Source organism: Dermacentor andersoni, chromosome 4, assembly GCF_023375885.2.
Source record: "Dermacentor andersoni chromosome 4, qqDerAnde1_hic_scaffold, whole genome shotgun sequence".
Lineage (NCBI taxonomy): Eukaryota > Metazoa > Arthropoda > Arachnida > Ixodida > Ixodidae > Dermacentor > Dermacentor andersoni.
The window spans coordinates 62,561,235-62,587,804 of record NC_092817.1 but is presented as its reverse complement, the minus strand read 5'-3'; the positions used below and the strand labels follow the sequence as shown (position 1 = coordinate 62,587,804).

General features: G+C 44.3%; 1 protein-coding gene across 1 annotated transcript in view; it reads right to left on the bottom strand.

The window, feature by feature from the left end:
- The window catches only part of LOC126536703 (cell adhesion molecule Dscam1-like), a 166,190-nt gene that overhangs the window by 107,016 nt on the left and 32,604 nt on the right, over positions 1-26,570 (bottom strand). The window contains exons 2-5 of the mRNA XM_055073860.2: positions 26,070-26,248; positions 25,268-25,424; positions 8,814-8,984; positions 852-1,007 (exon numbers count right to left, since the gene is read on the bottom strand). Coding sequence (XP_054929835.1) covers positions 852-1,007; positions 8,814-8,984; positions 25,268-25,424; positions 26,070-26,248 — 663 coding nt within the window. The remainder of the gene's footprint in view (positions 1-851; positions 1,008-8,813; positions 8,985-25,267; positions 25,425-26,069; positions 26,249-26,570) is intronic.

The window sequence follows — 26,570 nt, the reverse complement described above, 5'->3', positions numbered from 1 at the left end:
ACTTAGTATTGTTCAATAAATACGGTATGATGATAACATGAGGTGAAAGGCATTCCTGGCAAATTTTTTATGGCAAGACAGCAGTTTTGACTAACGTGCGTTGGCTGTCATTTTTTTGTAGGTGAAAAAGAAACACAGCAACGAAACAGCGTCTTCTGCAGTTCATACGGCTGGACGCAAAACCATGGATACAAGTTCACGATCTAGCAAAATAATGATTGGATAATTCTGAGGACATCAACTGCGTTGAGTTAAGGTACACTCAATAAAATTTCAGCGCGTTCCGCGCTTGCCGTTGCTGAACAAAAGCCATGGATTGCACCACCAAACCAAGTTACACCGTTTACCAGTATGTTGCACAATATCAACATTGAAGCCAGAAAAAAAGAAATATATTGTTTTTAATTCTACAGAAGCATGCAGTGCACCAATGGATGAATACGCTATCTCTTTCATTAAAAAATTATTAAGCCGTTCAGTGTACAGCGTTGCATTGACGTTTCTGTCAATGAAAATCAGCTTTTCTATATAGAGGGACCATGGCCCGGGTAATCGAGTGTTGACTTCCACCAAAGTCATATCGAGTTCTGGTCGAGTCTTCCTCTACTTCACTGAATCCCGTTTTGTGTTCGAAAATTGAAGTAAGCATTCGCCACTTGTATCCGTCCGCGAGCATAGTTGCGCTAACCACTTCTTCCTCGTAAATTATTAATCGAGAATACTTCCACCCTTGAGTGGAGTACGTTTTCTCCACTTACGCACGAGAATAGTAAACTTACTTTATTGGCAAGTTGAACTGCATAAAATAAATGTACGGCGACAATAATACAAGATTACGCGTACACACTTACCTGTGACGATCACTTTCCCGGCAGTGCTGCTGAGATGGCTCTGACCAGTGAGAGCGTCATGCACCTGGCAACGGTAGCTGTGGAATGCTTCGGAGGCCGACACCTCACGAATAATCAGCTCACCCGTTGGTAGCATCACATACTTGCTTTCCGAGCCTGTTGATCAAAAATGAGAGGCAGGCAAAATTAGAGCGAATTAGTTTCTCGCTACAAAAAACTAACTAAAGGCTATTTGAGTGAGTTGTCCCTGTTATTAGATCTTTAGTTTTGTTCGCTCTATAAGCAAAGTATGTGATGGAGACATTTGGGGCCCTGGAATACGGGCTCCGACCGCAACCGCCGAAAATGAACAAAAGCTTATTTTCCTCTCCGTCATGCGAACCTAACCCATCTACAAGAAGTCTTATAACAAAGCTACATTGGATGCCTTTGGAATTCTTGGCGGCTTCATGAAGATGAAACCAGGGCTTATTATGTTGCCAGTCGAGTATGAGTAATGCATGTGTCAGCCATTTTCTTCGTAAAGTATAGGCAAGTCACATAACATGCGTTCACGTCCAAGTGGGCAGCTGAAAGTGCAGCATTCGCGGTTCTTTCGCACCGCTACATTGCAGCACTCTGAACGTACCAATATACGTCTTGGTCTCTACCTTAAATCCATAAGAATTATTGTGGTGCACCACTTACTAAAATCAGACTGGCTATTCTCCTTAGGCGTAAACAAATATTAAACGCAGAAAACGAAGATAATGGGGATATTCTCGATATGTTTTTCTACTTCAGTTAACTATATCAAATAGCATAATAAATAGCATTTACAAGAGAACATGAGGCATACTTCCCACTGAGGAGCTATAAACGGACCTGTTTTGGTAAGTCATGATCGCGTGAAAGTTGGGGGGGAGCTAAGGGGAAGTAAAAGTGATATGGTTTTTAATTTCCATGACATCTTAACTAGGTAGATTCGTGAGAACGTATGATAAAAAAAATAAAAGAAATGAGTTACCGTAGTAGCGAATGTCTACATACATCAGTGGGCATTTCGCATCAAAATCTGCTGATTGAGTTCTAAGAGTTCTGCTTTGTAACGATCATACTTTTCTAGAGAAAAGGTGGCTAGCGGGTCAAGCAGCAAGTCAACAGCTGCCACTAGCTTTGCTACTTGTGTAGTATTCGTGTTACACCACCATAAGAATGCGAAACAGCAAGCCTAAGGTATCTTATCTACGTTTCAAGTGTAATACATTCGCGCACTTCTGATTTCTCGTACTCGTAATTTTCTCGAATATTTTGAGTGCATCCTGCCTGCCATCCGTTCAATATCGTCGAAGGCGCTTGGCTGCGATAACAACAGTCACCTAATGGCCGCAATACATCAAAATTCAACGGAGCGTGACTTAAAAAAGAAAACACACACACACTAAATATGAGTTCTGCACTACCGAGAGACGCCACATACTGCTTTCTTCTGAAGAATGGGCCAGCACCTCAAAGCGTCGTTCATTCCCATCGGTTGCGTAACAACGGTATTCGTGCCATTACGGGTTTCCGACGCGTAATCCATATCTCACTCTGCATTTCACAGCTATTTACACTCCTTCGACGCCCCTTCGAAATTCGAATGTCTAGCCTTGTAACCCTATCTGAGCATTGCTCGCTTGCTTACTGCCAGCGTCCTACTTTCAATTGCTGCGATGGTTCCTCTGTTTTGAATGCTGAGATAAAGGTTTCGAATTCTGCAGAAAGCGGTGAGGATGGCAGGCTCTAAAAGTGATTGCCTGGCACAGATGAAACGACCGTAGCCACCCCACTGAAGTGAATGTCCTTCTCGTTTCGAGCCGTTGGCTGGAGTCTGGCGGTTGTTAAAAAAAAATGTGTATAATGTTCCGTGTAGACAGCAAGTATAGGTCCCATGGCGAACTAAGGCAGTTGTGGATCGCCGGCCGCTTGCAATCTCAGCATCAGACCCCATCCGTTTCTCCGCGTTTCCTCACTGTTGTGCGTGTAGTCCACTTAGACTGATTACTTGGCTGTGCGCCTCGAACGCCACCCCCAACCGTCTTTTTTTGGCTTTGTGCACATTTTTACTGTGTTTCGTTCATCCATCCGAAGGCTGGTTGCGATAGATTCGTTCTTTATGGGTTGCCAGGTTATCATCAATTTTATTATCTGTAATATTTCATTGTCGGTTTATAGCAGCGCAGGAACTTTCTTTTTCAGCTTGCTGCTTTACAGAATAACTTCTTGTTGTTTGCGCCATCACTTCGCCTAAATACTACATTGCAAGGTACTTAGGGTTCTTGTTATTATTATTTTTTATTTCAGACATTACCCGCAGCACCTTTATTGGCATTATTGCGGGGCTCGCGATAATTCATAAAATGAATCCGCAGTCTTGCGGCCAGCCAAGTCTGATGGTAACAAATTACACTCGAAAATTGTTTTTTGGGAAAAACGAATTTTGAAGAAGATTGGTTCTTGTTGTTATGCGGCTATAAATAGCGGAACGTTACCTTGATTTAAACAATTGCCGTGGGGGCGTACGCTCCATTGTAACGTCTCTGAAACTCTTGCGCATAGAGCAAAACTGTAGCCGCGGCATCTTCTCCTGGACTACGGGGCCGCACTTATAAGTCCCTCTAACCACAGAGCCGTCGCCCAAGTGCTGGAGGCTACGTTTATTGCGTTGCATAAAACATGCACAACGGTCGTCGCCTACGCGAGAATCCTTGAGCCACGTAAGCTCATCAATCCTTCCCGAGCAATGAGCGCCGATGCAAGAATCCAAGTTATTGTTTTCTTTATTTTGAGTGATGCTTACGAATGTCATCGTAGCGGTTACCGTTGCACGGGCATGCAGTTTGTTTTATGCAACCAGAATCAAAGTAACCACAATGAAAGGGACACATCGTTGGAGTGTATGGCCAACGGTACATTTTTCTCTGTTGTCCGGGGCTAGTCAGATAATTTTTATTTTTATTGCGAGCTTAGCTTATTAGTTCAGTTCAAATGTCTCGAACACTGTGTCGTATGTTGGTGTTTCACATCTTATGCCGTTTGAAACACGCCTCCTGCAGCGGAACATATTGGCGTAATTTCTTTATACCGCGATTCCTTTAAAGCCCGAAAAAAACAAAGAACTGTGCCGAATAACCACACGGACTGAATTGACTCGGGTACTTTCATAGAACTTTTCGAAAACAGGGTATGCATTGCTTCGAATTTGCTTACTGAACTATTACCTATATGTGTGAAATATGCTAGGAAAAACACCCCGTTTATGAGCGCCTACAGATATGGGCTGTGTAGATATACCAACAATAGGAAATTTGTGAAATGGTCTTCAAGTCTAAATTTCTCCTATATTCGAGAAATTTGGCTCGACAAGCAATTTTTTCCGGGTGTCTCGTGACTGCGCCATACCGCAGGTACAGCTATCTGTGAGGCGCACCTCAGGTACCACATATACATACTGTTCCTTAGGTAAAGAGCTAGTGCAAATGAGCCCCATAAAGAAGACACATACCCTGGAATCTATATCTTGGTCACATGAGACAGCTAGCATGGGCGAAAGTTTTTCACGTTACTTCCTCAATTCCTCTCGCAGACACGTAGCCTCGTATGCGAGATCAAACGCGCCCCACCTCCTTCGCCTTTCAGGTTTTTGAAGGGATAAAGATGGGATAATGGAAAGGCAGGGAACTTCCAGAGATTGATGCTGGTTAGCTACCTTGTATAGGTAAAGGGACCTGAAAGTTGAGAACGAAAGAAGTTCACATTTGTACTCGGCCACACATCCACAAGGAAGTGTTTATGGCTCAATTCGCCGCAATCGTTCATACAGGCTGGTGCATCTCAAGAAGCGCAACAGTACCATTGCGGCTTTGCACATTCGGGACTCTCGAGGCCGCGGTCCCAGGACCTTCTCTTCTGTAAAAGGCCCTTCATCTAAGCGGCCTAAAGTCGTCCAATGGGCAAGCCCCTGCGAAATACCGAAGTTGTCGTCGGCGTTCTGCTGATGTTCCGCTCCCACCACAGTAATGGTGCCAAATATTTCGACGTTTGTCGTACTAATGGCGTGCACTTAGGCAGATATTGCTTAGCAGAGGGCCACTTGTGTGACGTGCATAGTCGACTGGAAGCTTTTCAGGTGATTTGTACGGTAAATGCTTTTAATGCATCGTTCAACGCCGTCGCCCTCATAACTTGCCCTTAGTAATAAGGAACAGGGCCTCTTTAAAATCATTTGCCAAGGCTGGAACTATTGTGTAATCCTTGCTCATTTAACATAGCGCACGCCCAAGTGCCTACAGTAGAGATGCTTAAAAAAAAGGGCGGATTAATAGCGGTCGACGTCGAAGGAAGAAAATGTCTTTTTAGGCACATAATGTACCACGTGGTTTGTTGTTATTTTGTACTACATTCGTGATCGGCCAACACTTTTAGGCTTGGCCTATATTTTTTGTTGTTGAGTAAAGCCAGACTTCCGTTTCCGTTCTTAAGTGCGCGAACATTGAACGAGTGCTTCTGTTCTTTATTTCCGCCTTTTTCGGGCTAATTACACGTTATTAGTGCTCCATGTGTAGCTGAAAACGTACACCGCAACCGCTGGTTGCAGTTACGGGCATAAATTCTTTCTTTTTGAATAAAACTTAGTTGACGTTTTGCAATTAACTTGCCGCGTGGGCCTTGTTTACACTACCTGCCACCGGGCAACAGAAAGACGATAGCTTTATGCTAACTTGGTGTGTTCTTTCTGTTTCCTGCTTCATTTTGACGCCTTTCTCGTTGTCCTACGTGCGCTGGGACGCCTACAATTATCACAATTTGACGAGACGAAAGTTGCCAGATGCCCATACCTAACGAACCTCATGCTTATCCGAAATCTCCCGCGAAGACATTGTCTTCAAAAAGCGCTATGTTGCTCGCAAACAGCCATGCAGCAAAATAACGGCGCACGCGGGCCCTAATTCAGATCTGAGAGATTTACAATAAAGGCACAAAACTGCGTGTAAATACAGCAATGGGTGTTTGGCTCATAAAAAAGCAAGCTACATTTACTAGCGCTCATTTCATCGCTTGGCTTCTTTTTTGCACCAGTTTTTTCTTTCCCTTTTCTGCGGCATATTAGGCATTCAGCACCAAACTGTGAAACAGGAATTGTCAGTTTGGAAGTGCCAAACTTCGAAACGTTTAGGGAGTAGGAAATTCGTTCTGTCGACTCAACGCTAGTTGCAAGGGGAAATTATTTGCGTGCACATAACTGTGACGAAGTTATAACAAAATTATAAGTAAAAAAACTCAAAAAAGATTGGACCTATAAAAGGGCGATGTGCAGGAATTTCGTCAGAAAAATGTGGCACCATAAAGAAACGAATCAAGCAGAGACATAAATTTAACACAAATGTTGATTTATCGATCTCTATCTTTTTTCTTGTATAACAGTGAGAATTAATGTATCGGAAGTACTTCCTATATCAAACAACGAGGTTTAATTTATAAAAGAAAGTCAAAGTAGGAGAAAGAGACCAAAAAAAAAATCTCCTAATACACTGAAATCTGGCGGAATTGCGTCACGACTTTTCACACAAACATAGAAGCTTTCGCGAGTTGATAATAGATCATGACTGTTTTACGCAGCGCAAGCAATGTGTCTCGCATAAAACCGCGCTATTCCTCCTCTGTACTCTTTTCTTTTTTTCTAGGACCATTCATGCGCTGCGCAAAACACCGTTTTGAAGTAAGCATTTTAACACAAGAGGCAAATGCGTAGTACTTCCATAACTACAAAAGCACGTGCCCTGTCATACAATACCAGATCAATACTACGTCCCTTTTTTACCAAAGTACGTTTGGCGATTCCATTGCTCTAACGTTCTCGTGCGACCTTGCGAGTTTGCCACTTTCCTAAATGATAAACTGAAAACAACTCTACGTGAGAGAAAATACACTGCTGCCTGACTTCCTTAATAATTTTCTTAAACTTATCCACGTTAGCTTAAAATGGAGAACAGATTGATGCAGTTGGCCCGGAAAAAGAGTATCGACTTCGACATCTTGGTTACCATATAGAACCCGTTATAGAAAGAAAAACCCTCCTTTTCTATGTGACGGGCTGTTTGAACAGCAGCTCTTGAAGACCTCCTATAGCATAAAATCTAGCGAAGTTTAACAGGCACCATCAGTTCTAATCCATTGATTCAGCGGCCCTGCTGCAAGTTGCACCCACATATGCTCACGTATGCTCACCCACGTATGCTCATCTTGGGACCATGGCCTCGCATATCGCAGCTATAAAAGGCCAAAAAAGCGCTGCTGCGATATTTGAAAGCTACTGGATTGAGTCAGCGTCTGTGATCCGGACTCAGTGACCGAATGATATCCCCAGTAGACTTTTTCTTCTTTTAATCTTTCCGTCCCCTTTTCCCTTTCCCCAGTGTAGGGTAGCCAACCGGGCTCAGTCCTGGTTGACCTCCCTACCTTTCCTTTATCATTTGCTCTCTCTCGCTCTCTCTCTCACATATGCTCACAAGCAGCCGCGTTCCTTCTAGACCAATACAGGTTTCTATTCAGGTGAATGAGAGAACACTTAAAATTAAAATTTTTCTCGTTCACAAAGCCACGTAGATATTTTAGTATGCCTTGAATTTTTCGCTGAGTTCCGCCCTCTCGCATACCAGCACCAGGAGCTGTCAAAAGAAATGTTCCCTCAATTTAAATGTTTCTAGGCATTCACAATGCTTGGACGTACATAGCCAGCCTACATCCACAATCTTGCCTCGTCGTTGCTTTCAAGATCTGGCAAATCACTTCTGACGGACAGTCACGGCAAACACGTAGAACATTCCAAAGACGAAAAAAAAAATGAAGCACCAATCGGCTTTTATAAGACGAAGCGTCACTCATGATGGCAGCTTCGTATCGAGCGCTTCGCCTTGTTCGATTTTTCCCATTGATCCTCCTGGAACGCTGCCGGCCTGCGAGCCTTCGTATAGCATAATGCTGCCGACCATTTTCTCAGCTGGTTGGCTCGATGCGTCGGAACAAGCGAACTGGCAGAGCGAACGACACGCCTGCCGGACCCATCAAGGTTAGCTCGAAGTTGATCGCCGGAAACCACCCACGCGCCGCTCTTATACGAAGGGGACGAGCGTGAGGGGAAAGAGGAGCACGAAACAGGCGCGAGAACCCCCTCGCTCGTAACGATTGAGCGTTCCACGTTTGGAGCAGGAACACCTAATTACGGCGCCCGTTTCGAGACGCTCTTTCGAGGTGAGACGGACTGAGAAGATCAATGATCGCGGGAGGCGGCGTTCGAGCGAAAAATCGGAAGCAGGCTTCCTGAAGGTTCTCGCGAAACAGTGCCGACCATCAGCTGTCAATAACAATCTGCTGTTGTGCCGAGTGTATTGCACTCAAAGTATTGTGTGTGATGGATACAAAGTGGCTCTACATAAAGTTTGCTCTGTTTGCGCTTCTCTATGTGTAACAGTGTTCCTATAGAAGTGCAGTCATTATAAACGCTACGCATAGTTATTACGTTACAGAGACGCGCATCGTACAGCACGGTCGGCGTAGGCGTAGGCGTAGGGCACGAGATGTTGCGGCTAGTGTAAAATAGGTTGTCCTCCTTGGATTTTAGAGATGAACCAGTGGCTCTAAGGGGCTTAGGCAACAATCTTGTTTACTATTTTAACTGTAACTCAATTTATATCTTCATTCAAAATTTGCTGCTCTTCATCTTTATGCTCTTTCGTGATCACTACATTTTCTCCCCGCGAACTAACTTTTGTCAATTTTCACAGTGGATGTAAGAAGCCAATACTACTATTTTCTTCCCTGTCATAAGCTTATAGGCGCTCATCACAATTTGGTCCGTTGATGAGAGCCTTGAACACCGACATCACTTTCACTCGCCTCTATCATTTTGTCGACGAAGTTCTTGCGCATACGTTCACTTACCCCGTTGCCCTATGGGGACCGTGTTTGCCACTGTGAGACCGTCACTGCGAGTCCACGACGTCACTGTGACGTAATCTCTCACTGAAGTCGGCAAGTGGCAACGTAGAACGGCTGCATTCCCTCGAATGGCGTAGACATCCGGCACAGAGACTACGAGGCTCTCTGGCACCACTGTGAGAGGAAATACAAAAGGAGGGGGTAAGAATTAGGTGGAGCATCATCATCATCATCAGCCTGGTTATGCCCACTGCAGGGCAAAGGCCTCTCCCATACTTCTCCAACTACCCCGGTCATCCAACTACCCCGGTCAACAGCAACAGTGTTCAAATGTTTCTTTAGGTAAAGGATTTAATGTCTTTTACAATAAGCGTCCCTAGCTGCCTTGAGTTTAAAGCTGGGTTAGCTGCTGTAGGAAAGAACAGTTTCTCGTGAACTTTTATCGTTTGAAGACGCACAGAGGAAGAAATTGCGGCAGACCCAACACATTTGTGGGCGTGAATGTCTAAGAAGCGTTGTTTTTAAAATACTTCAGATAAATGTTATGCAAAGTAGCCCGTCATTTTATTTCACTTTCAAGGGCACACAGCGAAGGCTACACTTTAAACTCCTTCCTCTCTCTGCTCCTCTAGGTTCCGTGATGCCCTCTTCACATTCCGTCGCCCTCACCCCGTCTCTTACTTAATGAGAAGCTCGCGTGTGGGGTTATAAGACGAACTACGAAAAAACGACCATGAATCTCTTGTCATGAAATCTATTGCTCTAATAAATTCTACGCGCCCAGCCTCAGATCCTCTAAGAACGGCACTGTCCTTAGTGGGCGAAATTTCGATTTAAATTGAGTGTGAAGATTGAAGTACGTGAATCATTGTAAAAGGCGGTCAAATTTGTCGGCACTTCGGTGCCGGTGGAAACACTATTTGCGAAGCACCTGTGGTATCCACCGCCATGTTTCAAATCTCTTACGAAATTCAATGATTTCACCTTCCGCTCATTGCAACAGTGCGTCACAAAACCAAACGTTTCCTCCACAGTTCCTCTATATATAACACAGTCTCACGAGCAAACGCAAAATCAGAGTATGTACGCCTGTGAGTAAATCGGAGCATCAATTCGGGCGATGATTCAGCAAACGCCAATCAGAGAGAGAGAGAAAGAAAATTCATTCGGACCATCGAGGTGGTTGCTCTTTAGGTCGAGCGGGTGGTGTCCTCATTCCAGGACTCCACTGGCCATGGCTGCTCGACGTACTTGCTGGACGAGAGCTTCTTGACCCGCCAGGGTACCGCCGGTCAGCTGTACCTCCCACCGCTCAAATGACGTGCTAGGCGTCTTTACGACTTCCGCCAATCAGAGTAACGGATAAGGTGAACATGAGTTCGGATATTCAATTCGGGCGTTTCGTGTCCTGTTTTTTCGCCGTAACTCGGCTCAGTTGAGTTACAGGCCAAACGTGCGTGGTGCTCACATCACCAATTACGTCGTCACGGAGACTTCGAATATTGAAGATCTCGAAAAGTACGTCACGTGGTCGGGGAGTGGCCATGCTTCGTTGAAGTGTCTCTAATTCTTGAGTGTAATCTGCACAATTATCGTTCTTTTTTATAGTTTACCTCTTAAGCCTCTTCCCTATGCGTAGGTTAGCAAAGCAGACGCCACTCTGGTTGAATTTGCCGCCTTTCCTTGCCTTTTCTCTCTCTTTCTCTCTCTACACTAAAAGGAGAAAACAAAACCTTGCAAAACAAAGCGTCAAACCACATTGTTTTCGCACGACTGCGCGTCAGTGTGTCGATGTGGAAGGAACAGTGCTAGCGTGACGGCGCGATTATGCTTTGGTTTAAATTTACTTGCCACTGCCTGAGTCAAAGACAATTACTATGCTGTTTCATCGCATGAGTTATTTGCAACCATCTTGCATACTGTTTCTTAGTTCTCCTTTCGGATCTGACGCGTCAAAAAAACTTTGAATTCCAGCAGGGTCGAGGAAACTATAGACGATAAACCAGAGGACGAAAGGATATATATATATATATATATATATATATATATATATAATTTTTTCCTGTCGTCACTATAGTTACCTGATAGTGGCCGTTCAATGTTGCAGCCACTAATTCGGCAACTATATGTCAAAATTAAATCATGGGCACCATTCATCAACTTCAATGAGAAAAATGGATAGATTGTACTTCCATTTTAGGAATGACTGTGTTAAATAGAAGAATGCGCACACTATTAATTACTTCTCTGAAGAGACACGGGCATTTACTTCTCAGGCATTTGTGCCTTTGTTAATGTGACACAAAAAGCAGTCCAGCTAGAGTGATACATTAATGTTCTAGAACGTTAAGGCATCAATCTTACCGCGAACAAAGTTTTAGTAATCGATAAATTGAGGTAAATGCAGGATCCGATTCGCCACTCATCCGGGACATTCAAGTACTATCCCGATGACTTACGCACTCCTTACTATAAGTCAGTCACTAGTATTCAACCTTTCGTCATAAAGAGATAATTGTATTGCATTATAAGACGGAAGAAAATGCTACTTTTCGAGTTATGTTCGATGATTAGAAAAAAATAACTCATTCACGTTACCCTTCACAACGACGCGGGCGGTCGAAGGGTTTCGTTTTCGCTCGACACTACGCCGCCCGAGCTCTCACCGTTTCAGTTTCGTTATCACGTAGTGCTGCACTGCTTTTGCTGGCTCGCGAAACTCGCACAAGCTGCAAGCACCAGAGAAATCCGCGTCCATGGGATGTAGCGGGATGCCCTAACGATCCACGCCGCTTGACTGAAAGCAGCTGCAGCGGCGAATCCAACCCTCTGTCTTGGCTTGGTTTCTCCATGGCCGCGTGTCCTTGCGCACAAAGACCGTAGCACCGTCTGTCGGGCGCCGTTTTGCTCACCGATAACAGTAAAGGGTGGTGATGGCCTATTGAACGTGATCCACCCCCCTAACGGGGAGAGTTTGAATCGCGTTACAGGTGTGCGCACTCTTCTGGCGTGATTTTCTCTTCAACTAAGTCTTTTCTTGGCACTGAAACAAGCGTTCCAGGGTCTCTGTTATGGTATTTTAACTGTCCACATTGACTTAACGTTTGCCTTTAGTGTCCATTGAGGAAAAATAAAGACGTGGGTTGTTTTACGGTGAGACATGATTCCTTACTTTCGTCCGAATGACGTACGTCGCTGATAACCAGGGAAGATGTCATTGCGAGCGCATTAAGGAGAGGAAGCGTCTCGCAACAAAACTCATTTCGTCGCCGCCCACGTGATCGCTTAAATGGAATAGAGGGAGGCCTTTGTTCGTAAAATAAGCAAAATGCCACGCTACGACACAAGGAAGAATAATGAGAGTGTACCTTCCATCCGGCGCCTTCTTCACTGGCTCACGTAGACATAATTTCCGGGGTTGACGAATCCAAGAACGCCGCGCCGTCGATTATCGCAGCTCATTTACGCTTTCTTCACATGGCTGCTATCAGTGACAGAACATTACAGAAGCGCTGAAGAAACACAATACACGCAAGGGACTGCGGCTATTGCAGCTGGCAACTCCTTTCACATTCTATGCAAAGGTCCGTAAATTACCTGCAGACCACTCCTTTTTGTATGCGTTGATTTAAGATATATGATATTCTTTTTTCTAAACTGACTATCAAAAGAGCTCGCATTCACACGTTGCGTGCGGAATACAATAATGACTTCACATTACGTCGCTGTGGTGCCACTGGCTACTGTAGCTGAGTTTCTTAGAGGTGTGCAAAGGGGCTACCTTCGCCAATGTGAGTGGAAGACTACGAACGCCTTTCTGGAAGACGGGGTAAAAAGCGTGAGCATATCGCTACTCTTACGCCGTTTCTATTATACCACCCTACACCAGCAGCATGCGTGCTTGTTTTATGTGCGGTGATGGTCATGCTCCTCTGTTTACTTTCCAGCATTGTGGTGCAGTCGTAACCAGTTACAGTGATACAACTACGCTCCCATATAGCAGCACTCTGCTGTTCTCTAGTATATCCACAATAGCAAATGCAGCCTTACTTGCGTTGAAGGTTTCTTATTTAGCTACTGCATAATCTATGACTTAGTCACGCTGCGTTGTCATCTTATTCAGACACAGGAAGTCCCTTTACAGCCTTGTATAATGAGACCTCCTGCTGTATACTCACATAGCGCGTACGTGCCTGTGTACATTGCATGAATAAACAACTCTTATGCTAATTGATAAATATTTCAATAATCAATTGAGTAACCAATTGATTGATTGGTCGGTTGATTGATTGATTGATTGATTGATTGATTGATTGATTGATTGATTGATTGATTGATTGATTGATTGATTGATTGATTGATTGATTGATTGATTGATTGATTGATTGATTGATTCGAGGTTTAGTGTTTGACAGCGCTATACAAAATGCGAACTTAATCATAGAACGACAGAAAGCTGAGCTAGTTGGTAAGGATTCATTATGCAAAAGGAAGTGAGGCGTGCAGACAGGACACAAGAGTAGAGGACAACACGAACGCCGTGAAGGGAGCACTGAGGCGAAAAAAGAAAGAAGACACAAAACTCATCTGCGCATGCTCAGGAATGGTAACACCACGTGTCAGTCGGGTACACGTGCCGGTCTACGTGAGAGATAACTGTTTAGGCACTTAATCTCTTCCTTATATAAAGTAATCGAAGGCTGACTCAGGCACACAGTTCCACCATTATAGATATGCCATGCCTCTACCATAAGACGCGTATCTTCATTCGTATGCCTGTACAATATCGCGCATTCATCTAACTCTGGCGGGCAGTTACAATCTCGGCAATGTAGCGAAAGATTAGAAGGCGATCCACCGGTGTTCGTGTTGTCCGCTTCTCTACTCTTGTGTCCTGTCTCCACGCCTCACTTCATTTTTGCATAATGAACTTAATCATACGAACGAAAACAATAAACAAAACAGCATTTATCATATGTATGACACGCCGAGGTGGCTTAGCGGCTATGGTGTCGCACTGCTAAGCACGAGGTTGCGAAATCAAATCCCGGCCGCGGCAGCCGCATTTCAATGGGGGCGAAATGCAAAAACGCCCGTGTTCCGTGCATTGGGGGCCACGTTAGAGATCGCCTATGGTGGTCAAAATTAATCCGGAATCCCCCACTACGGCATGCCTCATAATCAAATCGTGGTTTCGGCACGTAAAACTTCAGAATTAAGTTCAACTGAGATATATGTAAACTCTTAGCAAATATAGATGGTAGTCTCAGATGAAGGGGAATCATGAAGGCCTTAAGCCTGGCCGTAATTTGCAAATACAATCTAAATTTTCTTGGAAATAAGTTAAATAAACTTTAAAGATCTACCAGTCAATCTATGACGGGGCTCCGTTTATCCTACGCTGGGTCTATTCACTCTGCAAAGTTTTTTGTTTGCACCTCTACTGTCTCGTTTGTGAGAATTTTCTTAATCAAGCTTACAACCATTACTATTGGTGACTCCCGGAGTGAGACATAAGCGTTGTTAAGTTCACCGAAGCACACCCGCGGACATTTTAATGCTTCTTGCAACCTAGCTAATTAATGGTGGATTTGACAGTTTTACAAGACATGCATTACAAGCTCCATCGACATACTAAGCTTAATCGTGCTGTACCTGTATTTCCCTTTGCGTGCTGATTCATAGAAAGTCTCCACTTTACATGATGAAACCGACAGTGAGAGTAAGTAAGTTGGGAGATGGGGGGGGGGAGGTCAAACCACGCCCTCTTCTGATAAATCTTCTGATGAACACACACACACACACGCACGCACGCACGCACGCACGCACGCACACACACACACACACGCACACACGCACACACGCGCACACGCGCACGCACAAACACACACACACACACACACACACACACACACACACACACACACACACACACACACACACACACACACACACGCACGCACACGCACACGCACACGCACGCACGCACGCACGCACGCACAAGTAGGTCAAGAGCTGTATGAAACCTATGAAGCGAATTGCATATTTAATTATCGATATTAAAATAGGTAACTTCCTCAGAAGTCGACTAGCGAACTGTTCGTTTTCTGTCGTCTAACAGAATTTACGATGGCTATCAGTTCTATAGATACCACAGTGCAAGTTCCCGCCGACGCGCTAATTAAATCACTCACCTTTATCTACTGGAGGATCTACAGGCCTGATACTGTTTGTTTATTCTGTCGTGGCTGATTAAAGCAGACAACTGCTCCCCGAGGCGCTTCAAGAGAATAGGCGGCCTTCCCACCGCTGCTTCTGCAAACGCGGCTTTTATTTCGCCCGCGATCGTTACCCAGCTGCACCATCTATCAGGGCAGCTTTTATCAGCCGCGACGCAGACGCCTGACTCGCTTCCTTCGCGGTCGGCGGAACGGACTCCGTGACCAAACGGCGGTGAAGGGGAGATTGCGGAGCTCCCGTATAGCCAAGACGAGCCGAGCTGAGGCAAACCACTTCTTTTACCGGGCCTCGCTTGACAAGCCTTTTTAGGAGGCAGGGTCCGCGGACGAAAGACGCTATCAGCGCACCTCCAGGTTAGGGGTATCGACCATATGCAGCACTGACCCTCGCATCTATGCACTTTCATCCCAACTTTTACAGCTTGCGCGTATTTGCCCCAGCGTTTGCTGCACCCTCACAGAGTTTCGGTGCCTGCCCGTGGCTTGCCAAAAATGAAAGTTCCCCCTCGAGCTCAGTAAAAACTACCTGACCTTGCAGGAGCCACCACATTACTTCGCGCCTTCGCTTTCGCGTCTCACACTTGACACCAACTTTGATCAGCACATTCTCCCGTTCTTTAAGCTTTCCTGTTTCTTCTTGCTTACGCATCCAATACTGCTGTGTTACAAAAGCTTGCGTCTTTTTATTTATTTCTTCTTCCAATGAGGGGCTCATAGTCTAAGGCTATCATTTATGTTATGTTCTTCCTTGCTTTGTACCCTACTTTCCTTTTTTTCATATTTATTTGCTGTGCTATAATGTTTTGCTGAAAAACACTTCAAATCATTGTCTATTTGTTTCTCTTTTTCTTTTTTGCTTTTGTGGAAAGCTGATATAGCGACTTCTAAACAGAGGCAAACAATGGCCGCTCATCACTTGCAAATACTAAAGGATAATTTATTTTTCAGACGTCTCGAAGAAAATAATAGAAAGAGCGGGCACGTTGTTTACTTTCTGTGCCTCAGAGCCAATAAAAAAATTACAATAAAGTTGGCTTACATGGATTTTTTTGCCAGTATTTAGCCTGTTAAAAAAAGCTGGCCTAAGAGCTTGAGTCGTCGAATATTCTTTCACTTTCTAATTCATTGGCATTGTATGTTGCGGAACATCATTAGAACTACTACCAGTGTAGGCCCTCATATCTTACGGCCAAGTGACGTGATATGCGTTCGCTAGTAAGAAGAGAAACCTAATATTTTTTTAGCTATCCTAGTAGGCAGTTTTCATATTTACGCGATTGAATAACCTGACCAGGTATGAGGACGAAAATTGCGTGCGCTTAGCTTAGCAAGCCCAGTTGCTCTCTTGGCCAGTCTTGCCGACGCAGTGTGGCTGTACGGCTCAATTTGCGGCAGACTACCTTCAACGCACCAATGTTGGTATATATCCTCATGCACACAAACTGTCATTTCAATAACTAATAAAAAAAGAAATACTGGCGACAAGAACTGCTACCGCCCCTCTATGTATTTTTCATTTAATCTTTATTTAGATATTCTGACCGCGGCAGCTGCATTCTGATGGGGGTGCAAAGCAGTCTGTATACATGTTACAGAACCCCAGGTGATCAACATTATTCCGAAGCCCTGTACTACGACGTCCAGCCCACTATGCTGTTTCCGGAATGTTAAATCACATGATATTTTAAATATATTTTGTTTTATTACAAGCTTCAAAGCTAACAAAAAATTTACGCCACATTACACATATTTCCTCCATATTGCCGTGCGCCGTTACCCTGACATTACTAACTAAAATGCTAAGAAAGATTACTGTATTCTTGGCTTGTCGGGCTGTGTCGCACAGGAAGCCTGTTATCTTGCTTATGTTCACAGCTATATTTCCCAGATAAAACTTGCACACGGCAGCTTCGACTGTCTTGAAATCCCGTGATCATAATCAATGTCATGATCGATCAATACAAAAAACTATGCACTTCGATTTCTTTTGCCGGCTCAACAGTTTGAAAGCTTTAGGGATCATTTAGGGCACTTTTCCTTTGAAACTCTTCCTCACTTGGTGAATTCGAAAGAGAAAGACGACACGAAATAAAATAAGAATGACTCAAGTAAACCAAGAAGGAAGATAGGCACTAAAAGCGGCCGGGACACGAGATCGATAAGAAGCTAGAGCCTTGTTTCGAACACTTTAGGATTGCCTAAAGTAATACCGAACTCGAATGCGCAGCACTTGCGTTGAGGAGTATTCACACAGCACACGAATAGTAGTGTCACCCACCGCGGTACACTTATGCCGTTGCGCTGCTGAGAACATTTCAACAGAACACACCACACGCACATACATACATACATACATACATACGTACATACATACATACATACATACATGCACACAAACAGACCCGCATATATATATATATATATATATATATATATATATAATATAAGGTAACTCACGCGCTTTTCACGGAGCCCATCGCCGCATTAAAACATGGCGATTCAATTCTTAAAATCTGAGATCCTATCTTTATTAGCACCTCCAGCGCAAGCTCCTCCTGAGAAGTTCGCTCGCACGCAGTCATCATATGAGGTGAAAATTGAGAATAAACTCGAAGAAGGAAAGAAGATTGAATAAGTAAATGGTGCCGATTGAATGTTAGGTAGCCACAGACTGTTCCCCTAGGGCAGTCAGCTGTGTGCGAACTGCCAACAATCGTTGTAAAGTTATTAGGTGAAACCCAGCTGCATCGTTTTCATCAGTCCTTTACATGTATTCATGAAAAAATCACGTTTTAGGCTGCTGTAGATACGGATAAAACATTCTATTTTTTTTCTTTTTTGCCTACTCTCTACTACTGATTCATTTTTTAACAATTTTATCTACACTGCGTCTTTAATTTAACGACAAAAACTAGATGCTTACACATTGTGACAGGACTAAGTGACGTTAAAGGAGAGGTCTATCTACAGTTCCAAAAATCTTGTACCCTTTAACCTGATTTATAAACTTTATAGCTGCCAATTTTAGACTCGTTGAAGAAATCCCAAAAGCAGTTACTCTGACCGGGTTCTGGCGGTATACAAGTATAATAACGCATCTGCCGCAGAACGGCTGACATGAGCGAAATAAACGTTTATGTGTCCTACGTGGTTCGGCTGCATTTGATGTGAAAGATGTAGCTGCGCCTCTTCAGCGATCAGGCAACCCACCATAGTAACTTAGCGTCTATGTATGACGTTGAGCTGCTAAGCACAAGGTCTCAGGTTCGATCCCGGCTGCGGCGGCCTCATTTCAATGGTGGCGGAATACAAGAACAAATGTGTGCCGTCTATCAGACTCATTTTAAAGAACCCAACGTGGTTAAAATTCATCGAGTCATCCTCTGTCGCGTGCCTTATAGATTGTGGTTTTTTTATTTTTTTACCTTTTATTTTTCAAGCAAACATTATCAAACGACGCAATCTGAATGAAACAATATATGATCCATGTCACTCGAAATAAAGTTCACAAAAGTTGTGGTTTGGATGAGTTCACACCCTATGACTTACTTAAGGAAACGACATGTCACTCGCCACAGTTTCGCGCTTCCAGGTACTAACGAAACAAATAGAAAAATATGGGCAGCAGCAATGATACCTTGCCAGACCTAGGCTCGAACGACCTTAGAACTGACTCCTATAGTTTGCTGAAAAGGTTCATTGCTTGCAATATTACCTTATCGCGAAGCCATCTAGAGTAGGATAAGTACTATAGTCCATTCTTCGCAAAGAACCAAGAGAAAAATCACACTCGGACAAGGTATACTACTCTGTAAGTGTGCACTGCAGACAACCGCTTCGTGCGTAACTGTTTCGTACGTGTCTGCCATTTTCACTTTTGTAATGACAAAGAAAAAAGTCGCAGTTTTGCCAGAAATGCATAGCATCGATTGCGATAGCAAATTAGCAGACAGCACTACGAAGTAAGGATAGCACTTTTGTCGGCCGTATCAACTTGTAAACATTCGCTTGTTAACTAAATTAACAAGCATGGTGTCAGCGTGCATATCAAACATGAACAAATCACACTCGATGACCGCAGACACTCGCTGTCGAAACTCTGCTACGAGCAAGCGTGGCAGCAGCAGCGAGCAAAGTGACCTTCGTGATGTATGTCGCTTCACCGCAAACTCAGAGCCGAGAACAAAGAGCACGCACAAAGCTACTAGCCGTCGACGCACCTGGACTATTTCCTTGACCAACCGTTTCGGAGATCTTCAATGAAACCTAAATCACATCGTTCGAACTCGGCGCTTACTCCGAACTGCCAACTCGGAGCTTGGCGCACTGTCCACTACCCCAACCACCGGCCAAGCAAATCGATAAAACGCAAGCGGTCGCCATTAGACGACTTCATACAAACACATACCCACAACCAAAGTACATTACCAAAATAACAGGGGGCAAGGAAAGCGACCAATGTAGGCTCTTTTCACAAACAGGAACACTCACACACATAATGTGCGAATGTACCTCGCTCCCGTTTTTTCATCCACCCGTCAGCAGCGAGACTGACTGAACAGCCTGGCTCAGTTTCGGGGACGTCGACCGACAGCTTGAACTGGTGGACTGGGCGGAGAAGGCCAAGCAGGCCCAGGGCCTTACTTGAGCCCGATCCCTCAGCCACGTCCCCCTTTACCCTTCCCCCTTTCAATAAAGTTTACCACCACCACCATCAATGAAACCTTACCCCTCATGCCTACAGGCGAGTTAAGGAATCTTCAAAAAAGTCAACGGGATCCTTCTGAGGGATCTGTTCTTATCTTATCCTTCAGCATCTTCGTTTGTGAATAGCTGTTTCTGCGATGCCAACCAGTTGTTCTAAACATAGCAACGTTGGTAGAATCAAGATATCACCTGTACAATGAAAACAAGACCTTGAGTAGTAAGCTGTTGGCTTAGCTAGTTTGACATGATTTTCGCAAAGGGGAGGGCAGAAGCGTTGCGGAAAAAAATACCTGGACAGGAAAGACGCTCTCTCAGAGCGTCGTTCCTGTCCAGATATCCTTTATACTTCAAATCTCTGTGCTGACCTTTGCAAAAAACAAAAGCTGTATTCACAAAAAGCTCTTACGCTATTTTTGTTCGTAAGAGGAAGTTCCAGCCTAACCCGATGCTGGACATATCATTAGCGAAGGCGGCCAGCCAGTGGAAAAGAACACTTACGAACGAAAAGCTTTGTGAAGCCGGCTCGGCCCATGGTCTTGTTGTTGTTGTTCTTGATGTGCCCATGGTGATGTACCCATCGTGACAATGTTTCTATGCTGGTGAACTGTGTTCGCGTTTATAGTCCTTGTCGGTATTTTGTTCTTCTAGTCTTTGTCATCTTTCCTCTCTGAAGAAGCCTGCGTTTCAAATTTGATAGATGCAGTAAAATAAATTCATCCCTCTCGAGCACGAAACATTTCTGGGGTCGAAATTACTAGTAGGAAAAAGAAGGTGAACGTTCGCAGTGCCTGGTCCTCTGCTCTTATGCTATCGTTGAGTGCGAGCAGCTGTCGTCGCGCCCGGAAGGAAGTCTGTGAATTTGTGTGCGATTACACAGTTGCTAGTGGGAGGCTGACAAGTTAAGCGCTGTTTACAGATTATAAACACACACTAAATTTGCTTTCCTTTCTTCTCTGGTGGCTATCTGAAATTGGCCTAGTAACTTTTCGATCAGTTAACTTGAGCTTTTTTATATTGATATTATTTGCCTTGAAGTTTTCAGCAATACAAAGACATTTGAAACAGCTTCCATGGTGAACCTTCGCCAATCCCCCCTCATGGATACGAGGCATAGTTGAAAGGCGACGCTGACAACAGCGGCAGCAGCAGCAGTTCAGGCAACAGCGACAACAATGCGTTGCCGCATTTGCCGGTTGTAGCTTGGAGGGACTGACTGTTCACTTTTTTTATCGCTTCCTTCCGAAAGAGACTTGTCGTCACTTCGCAGCAACGCTCACTGATGCGGACTAGAGACGAGAGGCTTTCTCGCACGAAAGTGCCGCCTAGGAGCCGGCTCGGCAGGCTCTGATTACTGATGTTAGTCCGCCAAGCGACCTGTGACAAATGCTGACCCAACCTCGGCAGCAAATATGTTCAAGGGACCCTTCGTTTCGTCTCTTGTTTTGTATGGCGCAGAGGGGTCGCTGACCCAGAACAATTGAACCGCCTTTGTGCAGGAAAAAAATACGCTGACGGGTACTGGACTAAAGGGCAGAGAATAACGACCGCATTTGCGCGTTGGCTGAGCAGAAATCTTGATCAGCATCCAATTGTTGCTATGTCTCAATACTGCGAGCAGGAGTCTTTCTGGTCTTAGGAGATTGGTCACTGCTGCCGCTTGGATATACGCATGCAGATGGAACCGTAACTGAGGCAGATGCTGCGCCGCCCAGCGTACTGATGCTACGGACGAGGATTTTCCTTCTGCGTTATGCTCCTTGATGTACGTTTGCTTTGTGTCAGCTAAGACAATCGTTTGATAATTGAAGTGAAGGATCGCCCACTTCCATCATTTATAAAGAGAAAAAGAAGTTTGATGAAAATTGAAGATGTCAGTGCTGTTATGTGCAGTGTTTAGTACTTGAGATGAGGTGTCTGAAGTATACATGACGAGGAAAGAAACGTAAGTAAAACCAAGAAATAAGTACTAGGTCAAACCAAACAAGTCAAGCCAACATACAAAATGCAAAAGAATCTGTTTAAGTCCTCAATGGCTTAAATATAACAGCGAGGCCTCCGCTCCTCAGATTGCGTCCCCACCTCTGCGCCAGGGCCCTATAAAGTCCGGAACCTGTATTTGACCCCATGCATCAAATGAAGTATTTCCTGCTTACCGCGCTGTGGTACAGCGGCTTCAGTGGCACGGCATGGGCTCACTATCCCTAGGTAGCTTACCCTCGGTGCAGCACAGTGAACCGACTGGCCCGATCTTAAGAAAAAAGAAAATACTGGTGTAGGCTACATGAAGTCCTTAACGATTAATAACGCTCTCAACATGTTTGGTTGGTACGCAAGAGACGCTGCAGATGCTCTACGGGCTAATGTTGGATTGATAAGGAATGCAAATTAGGTTAATGAAGGAACTGACTCCATTAACATAGCCTCATAAGAGCAACGCTTCCCGTATTATTTGCATTTACAATGGAACCTCGGCATCAAATTTCTCCTTAAAAAGCTCAACCAGCTAATGGCAACGCACGCATTCTCCTGCAGTGTAGCTACGGCGTGGCAGTATTTCTTGTTGAAAATTCTCGGGGTGGAGATCTTCTTGGCAAATATTGCTTTTCTCCAGTATTCGCCAGTAGTCACTAAAACAGCGTAATTGAGGGATATCACAGCTGGAGGACCGCGTAACAGCGTTTTCGAAGCGATACAGGCCACTGTCATGTCCTCACACTCAAGCTCAGACAACTGAGCAAATGCAAGCGCTTTGTACGTTAGATAGTGTACGAACACATTTATTGCAAAAAAGAACATGCAGCAGCTAATATGACAGTGATCAATGAATGTGGTCGATAAGTAAACAAAATCTCTTACGAACGAAAAAGAAATCGTAAATGGGATATATTTATGAACGCAGCATCGCCCTGGGGAAAAGATTTCTTTTGTGCCGGTAATTAATCGGCGTCCTCGTGTACACCGTAAAAATATCTACACCCTTAAGGGTGTTTTCTTGTCCCACTGGTAAAATCCTAACCGTTAGGCCTTCACAGAAATTTATATAGGACGACAACGGAGCTCTAACTAGACGGGCGATGACAAAAGACGTAGTTAAAAACTATGTAATCATTTCGACAGCCTCGGGCGCACAGAAATATCCAAGAAAATTTCACAGGGAGATATGAAACTCTGCTGTCGGATATTTCTGTTAGCAAAAGGCTGTCAGAATGTTTACATAGTTTTGATCTGCGTCTTTTGTCATCGCGAGTCTAGTTAAAGCTCCGTTCTCATCCTGTATAAATTTTTGTAAGGCTCTGACGGTAAGGGTGTTGTTACCAGTGCGACAAGAAAACATCCTTAAGAGTGTAAGTGTTTTTACTGTGATATATGTCGGGTTTCTTCTTTTTTTACCGCTTACAAATTTTCCAAATTGTACGGCAGTAGCTTGTGTAAATATTTCTTCACGAGAATATTTCATGTTTCCTTTTAAGAGATTCATTACGTCTACTGCGCTGTATTGTATCAGCTGCCGGTATGGTCAATTTTGCATCGTTCATTTTTTATTAACTGAAATTGGCACTCCAGTTTGTTGTCTATCTCTCCCTCTCTATATTCTATGGGGCCTTATCTACATTTACTTATATTTTTCTGGAACTTCATGAAGCTTCACGGCTAATTAGTTGGTCGCCCAGGCGAGCCGGTGTTTGGAAAACTTATCCGGTTACTTTCTTTTCCTTCTGCTAATTATCGACGTGAGCTCCTAAGCTGGAAAGTTGTGTAACCCTGGAGGACGTCGTTGCGTGAGGAGGTTGAGGGAGACCCCTAGCGACGCTCTATAGAAGTAGATACTTCTTTCCGTGCGCAAAAACACTAACGTTATGACTGAAAGAACAAAGAGACGTTCGGTTAAGTTGAACACAGTACGGGAGACGACTTTTATTTACAGAGAGACGAGGCGTGCGCTGGTCTAACGCGTTTCTCCATGCGGAAAGCACTGTCCTCGGCTCGGAAATTTCTCGTTCCCTTTTCAGCGTACCTCCATTTTCGCCTGCTTGTAGCTGAGCCGACGTTTGTCATTAAGCAGCTACTGCGGGCTGTGTGGCGTACTCTGTCAACTTCGCCACTTTTCTTCCTTATTTATCGCCGCCGGAAAGCAAACGGTTATTGTATGATTTCTCTTTGTATGCCATAAGCTCAAAAAAAGATAACTCTAATTCGGATGAAATTTCAATCGTGGGTTTTCATGCTAGAGGAAGACGTAGAATTAATTTACCGCAGGCTGGGATGGCAGTGACCATTGCTTTGCACTCGGCACACATCAACTTTTTTTTATATATAGAAATACATGATGAAAGTGCAAAAGACGAGAATTTTGTGATATTTGAATCCGGTACCTCATAAATATGTGGCAGCATCAACCAGGAACCCATGGATTTCCTGATAGTGTAGCACATGCCAAAGACGTATAATGAAGGCTTTACTGCGCTAATAGCTTATAAACTATAGGTATCGGAATATCTTTCTAATATCACAGCTACAAGTAGCATCATGGCTACAAGTGACATCACCCTTCCTGTACTAGCATCACGGTTCATTGTAACGTCATGGCTGCTTGTAACATCAAGCTGGAAATCTCGGAGACAAAAATAAAGCTTATAATAAATTTTCCCGCTTGCGGGAGAACTAAGTGGCAATATTTCACTGGGCCGTTCCAGTAGGGACCACGACGCTGAGGCATTGCTTATGTAAACATCCGTTCGGGTAAATGTCTAGGGTTGTAAGGTGATATAAAGGCGTACATTGCAATCGAAGTGCTTAGCCGTGTCATTGACTCGCAGCAATGAATCCTTGTTATTTATTTATTTATTTATTTATTTATTTATTTATTTATTTATTTATTTATTTATTTATTTATTTATTTATTTATTTATTTATTTATTTATTTATTTATTTTGCAAAGGCGTTCGCTAGTGATCGGCGTTTGGGAGCGACCATTAGCGGACTCAACACGAGCACATTCACGAGCAAAAAGTGTTGCAGAGGATGACTCACTATATCGTTCCGATCGTTCTCTACAAGTTATTTATTTTATTCGACCTGAATCGTAGGGATCACCAAACGGATTGAAGGTGCCGCAAGTCATCAATTACAATAAAACGGCCCTATTTTCGCATGTAACGCAAATCTGGATTCAAGAACTTTCAGCTTCGTAAAGAATACACCAACTCTAAACTGCGAGCGCCAGGGTAACTCTTATTTTTATTCTTCGCATGTTCACCCATCCGAGCTTCAATATCCCGTGCATCTACCACATATACTCAGAGACGCACGTTCCGCACGTGCCCAAAGGAGGTATCGAGGCTACAAGAAGGCGAAATGACTGTGCGAGAACGTGATACCTGTGCTTCTTCGTAGGCCACCATGACACATACGTTTTTCTTTTTTAGTGCGTCAACTGCGTTACATAAATTTTAGAACCAAACACTTCTTGAAATGTGACGACATTGGAAGCGCAGACCCATTGCCACTCACCGCCACGGACGTGTATCAAGCGGCCTTTGACGCGCCCTTGGTTGTTGGAAGCCAGACAGCGGTAGGTGGCCGAGTGCACTTCGGCTAGGAACTGCGAACTTCCGAACGGTCGCAGAACCAGCGATCCGTCCGAGCGGAACTCCCGAATGCCCGGCACCTGGGCGAACAGGGAGCAGGCTTTTCAGGGCCCGTCAGCGCGACACTGTTTTGGTCGCGTGAAAGTGCCGAATAAAGAAACGCGTGCCTCCTCGCGGGTAACCGAGCTAGTTGACTCCTCGCGCCTTTCGTCAGCTCTTGAATTGTTTCGGCTCCGACGTTGTGTGAGCAGACTCCCGCTCGCTCTTTGTTGTTGCTTTACATAACCGGAAACGTGCAGCTGGCCGGACGCATATATTCATTTTGATGTTGCTCCGAACGTTCTGCGCACGCGCCGTGGTGGCTCGGACACAGTGGCGTTTTGCTTCAGAGCGCGAGTTCGCAGGAGGAACGTCCAATTAGGACAGAATTTAAGAACGCTCCTATTCAGCGCACTGAATGCTCGTTAATGAAACCCCGGTTGTCAACACTAACGCGGAGCCTCTCGCAACGGCGTTCCCCTGAATCCATCGTCAAGTTTCGGGTCCTTAAACACGAACACCTAACATTCTAAGGAGACAACATCGTTCGCACTGAAGTCACAAGGTGAAAATTACGCATTAGAACGCAAAAAGAACCGTTCGTTCTATCATGTTCTCTCCATTTTCGTTCGTAAAAGCACCGGAAACATTCGGCTTTGAAAGAACGACTTCGGTTCCCCGCTCACCGTATGAGCTGGGCTGCCGTCGGCCATTTCCCACGTGATGGCGGGCACGGGCCGACCATCGGCCGTGCACTGCAGGAAAGCGCCAGCGTCGCTCGAAAAGCGCACCACGCTCGGAGGTTCCTGGAGCAGGCGGGGCCCGTAAGAGTCGTCACCGTTCAGGACGGTACTCGGCGCCGCCACTGCACAGAAAACAGTTAAGTGGATTGTTAAGCATATGTGGTTAATCATTCAGTTAAAGTTAAATTATTTAAGTTAATTTAAGTTAATTATTGAAGTTAAGTTAAATTATTCAGATTTATATATATATATATATATATATATATATATATATATATATATATATATATATATATATATATATATTATGAAGGAAGTTAGCACAGTTAAGGAGAAGAATCATCTTTATATACTAATGTAGCCGTACTACGGCATTTGTCAATGTGAACAGCGCTACATAGGAGGCCGTTTATAAGGGTGTTATTAGCTGTAATGTTACAGCCA